The 3,829-nt window shown below is 37.0% G+C and overlaps 1 protein-coding gene across 1 annotated transcript; it reads left to right on the top strand.

Annotated features, from left to right (window-relative positions):
• Window positions 1-2,834: 2,834 nt before the first annotated feature.
• LOC148943566 (uncharacterized) lies at window positions 2,835-3,173 on the top strand. The gene has a single exon (XM_089101169.1). The coding sequence runs from the start codon at window positions 2,835-2,837 to the stop codon at window positions 3,171-3,173; it is 339 nt and encodes a 112-aa protein (XP_088957295.1).
• Window positions 3,174-3,829: the final 656 nt, after the last annotated feature.

Here is a 3,829-nt window from a genome sequence, read left to right as displayed (position 1 = left end):
ATAATACATTTATTGTTTCGCATGCCATTTTAGCAGCTGTGTCGGCACTCTCATTCCCCTCAATCTGAACATGGGCTAGAATCCACTGAAGACATATGTTTGCTGTTGACATAAATGATACTATTTCCATGTAGCACAATACAACTTCTCTTGAAATTTTCCCATTATGATCAAAATTGGCGAGTGCCTCCATTGCACTTTTTGAATCTGACAACAATACAATGTTTCTTTGGTTGCTAAGATTTTCTTTAGCAAATACAATTGCTTCCTTTATGGCTATTACTTCAGCCTGGAAGATTGTTGCCTCTGAATGCAGTTTAAATGACTTTGACACTTATATCAATGGAATGACAAAGGCTGCCCCTGCTGCAGAAATTGGGTTACTTTTCTTAGATCCGTCTGTATATATATCAAGGAATCCCCTGTATTTCTCTGCCATCATTAATTTAAATTTTATCCTGGAATCATGATTGCACTGTAGCTTAATTGTCTCCCAAGGAGCAGGTAATGCAATTTCTGGAACTTTTAACATATCTGTCATTTTTAGTGTCACTGCGAACGGACATCCACCACATGACTAATATGGGAGTAAAGTTCATTTGTGGGGCAAATAGATGTTAAATTGAGATTGAGGATGAAATTCTAGGTATATATTTGCACATTAGGGGGCGGGGTATATATTCTATGAATATATAGGTCCTAAGAAATTCACGAATTTCTTGAAAAACAAGGAAAGAAGTGAAAATAAAGGCTCTCCCCCTGCAAAGTGTGTTAACTAGGATTATTCTGCTTAAAATACTGGTTGGCCGGTTGGCTAATTTAAAGATTTGTATAAATATATACACTGTCAAATTAGCCATCTGGTGGTATCCCACTCCAAACTGTTCACTGATACGAGAAGACATTTCAAAGATATTTTCCTGGTTTCTCTTTTAAACTTATTTGATGTAACAATTTTTCCTGGTTTAATTATTCTTGATCTAACTGGGTTTGTATTATCTGTTGTCCATAATTTTTTGATATATTTCAGGACATTTACCTTTCTCATGGTTTCCAGGCTTTCAAGTCCTGACTCTGAGATTAAAAACACAATAGGGGTAGTCTTTCTGGCTGAAAAGGCAATGCGTATAGCTGCATTCTGTACGGAATCCAACTTTGCTAGGGTTGTGTCACTGCCTGAGGAATAAATCACGGAATCATATTCTATGTTAGACCTAATATATTTTATAGAAAACTCCATCATAAAACTGGGTTTTTGCCCCCAGCTAACAGTTGTAAGCATCTTCATAAGATTCAGCCTTTTAAAGCAAGCAGCCTAGGTCATTTAAATATGTGGTTTCCAATTCCAATTTTTCTCTATATTCACACCCAGGAACTTTTTTTCACTCACAAACTAAATCTGCTGGCCATAAAATCTAATTATTGGGGTAACTTCCATTTTCTTCCGAGTTATTAACATGGCTTTTGTTTTATGTGTTGAAAATTTAAGATCAATATCAGTCGCCCAGTTTTCAACTTGTACTAATACTTATGAAATAGCTTTGATTCCCTCTTCCAATGTCCTTGCCAAAATCACAAAATAATTGTTTCTAAGAAAAGTAAAGAGCTTCATTAAAACTAAAATGAGCAGAGTCAAAAAATCTTCCCAGCTTAAAACTACTACAAATCACCATCAATAAATATGTAAAACCTAAGATAAACAGAAATTAACATGAGTAGGGTTGACAATCCCAATACCTTCTCAAGACCAGAACATAATTTGCATTTTACTTTAAAAAAGAAAATTAACATGGAATGCATATACAGATATTAATTCCTTAATGAATTAATACTTTCTTATTTATTAAAGTAAAAAAAGTGCAGCATCTTATTTTTTTTCAGTAAAGTGCAAATGGGGTACATAGACAGGGAGTAGGGCTCATGATGAATCAGAAAGCTGCTAAGTCTTGTTTATGCTGGGAAGGCATTAATAATAGAATATTAATTGCTCATTTTATGACTAAATAGTTAATAGTATCAGTTATAGTAGCATATGTCCCTGTAGAGCCGACTGACGGAGATACTAGTGACTTGGATAAGTTTTACTTGCAGTTAAAGGAGAAAATAGATAGGGTCCCAGGTAGAAATATGATATTCTAAATTAGATATTTCAACACCCAGGTCAGTGGAAATACAAATAGATAGTATCCTAGCTTAGGTAAATTTGGTGTAGGAAAATAAAACAGAAATGGCTACAGACTTTTGCAATTTCGTAGGTATAAAAAATCTAGTTATAACCAATACGGTGTTTGGTCATAAAATAACCCATAAGTTAACATGGTATTCATGTGATGGTAAGACAACAAATCTTATTGATTATGTTATAAAAAACCGATGACTGGCAGGACCAATACAGGACACAAGGGTATATAGGATGCTGTTATTGATGTTAAAAGAAAAGATCACCATCTAGTAGTGTCTAGGGTTAATTTAAAGCTAAAATTTCGGAACGGTAACTACTTCCCAGGAAATTACTCCAGGATGAAAATTTGAGAGAAACTTTCCAGGAACAGTTGAATACTAAACTCGAGAGTTTAAAATTTGACCATATGACAGATGGTTGGAATAATTTTAGAAAAACAATTTGTGAATTTGCTGACTGTGTCTTAGGGAAGAAAGTTAGGACTGCAGCTAGGAATATTAGTGAAAAGCTTGATGTTTAATTGGTCTGGAGGTAGCACGAGAAGGAATGAGTTGGTCTTGCGCTGAATAGTCTCGTAAGAAAGGCATTACTCTTGCATGAAGCCGTATCAGACAGACTAATGAAGGCCCGCTTTGGACACAAACATGGTAAAATGACTTTTATCTTATGCTATGCCCCAACCAACGATTCTGACAACACAATCAAGGAAGAGTTCTACTCTGCTCTGACCAGATGTCTCACGACAGTTTCTCTCCACGATATAACTGTACTTCTTAGTGAGTTCAACGCAACAGCACGTGATAATACGGGCGTTTGGCGAAGCACAATTGGCCATGTTTCTCCCGACCCACTTAACGACAATGGCCTTCACCTACTTGAACTATGCCAATCCCATGACCTAGTCATCGCAAACACTTATTTTCAACGGAAAACAATCCACCAGTACATATGGTATAGTAATAACAGTTGCACAAAGAAGATGATCGAATAGGTCATTATATCTAAACGCTGGAGATCATCGCTGAAGAACTACAGAACTCAGATTAGCTGAGCTTGGGAACGCAGACCACAGGCTTGTGTGTGCAGAAGTCCATCTCCGCTTTCAAGTACAACGATCAGAAACAATGCTAGTTACTGCAGATATTGGGAAACTTCAGGAGCCAAATACTCCCCTGAAGTAAAACATTAACTCGCTTGATAATCAGTATTGAGGTGTCAAATCGCTTCGAGCTCCTTGACACACTTAGCAGCAGTGAAGACGCCTGGAAGTATTTTGAATCGCAGACAAGCGAAGCAACACAATTGGTGCTTGGCAAGAGAGGGTTTTCGAAGAAATCTTGGCTAACAAATTATTCACTGGAGGCTATAGAGCAAAGACGGAAGGCAAGGCTCCTTGTAATTTTGAGCAATCACGATTCCCGTATCAGAAATGAATTTCTTCTTCCAGTCAGCAACAGCAACCACTCAGCAACAGCAGCCAGTACAGCAACAGCAACCAGTCAGTAACAGCAATCCAGATTCCCTTATCAGAAATGAATTTCTTCCTCCAGTCAGCAACAGCTACCACTCAGTTATCCTCTCTGTGTTATCCTTGAACATACGTCTGCAAACAAATCTTTGTCCTCAAACTGTTATTGACTACCAAGC

This window comes from Artemia sp. Qi Xiang Cuo, chromosome 15, assembly GCF_049724085.1.
Source record: "Artemia sp. Qi Xiang Cuo chromosome 15, ASM4972408v1, whole genome shotgun sequence".
In the NCBI taxonomy this organism is placed as follows: Eukaryota; Metazoa; Arthropoda; class Branchiopoda; order Anostraca; family Artemiidae; genus Artemia; species Artemia sp. Qi Xiang Cuo.
Note: the sequence above shows the minus strand (reverse complement) of the source record. Positions and strands in the feature narration are given on the sequence as shown.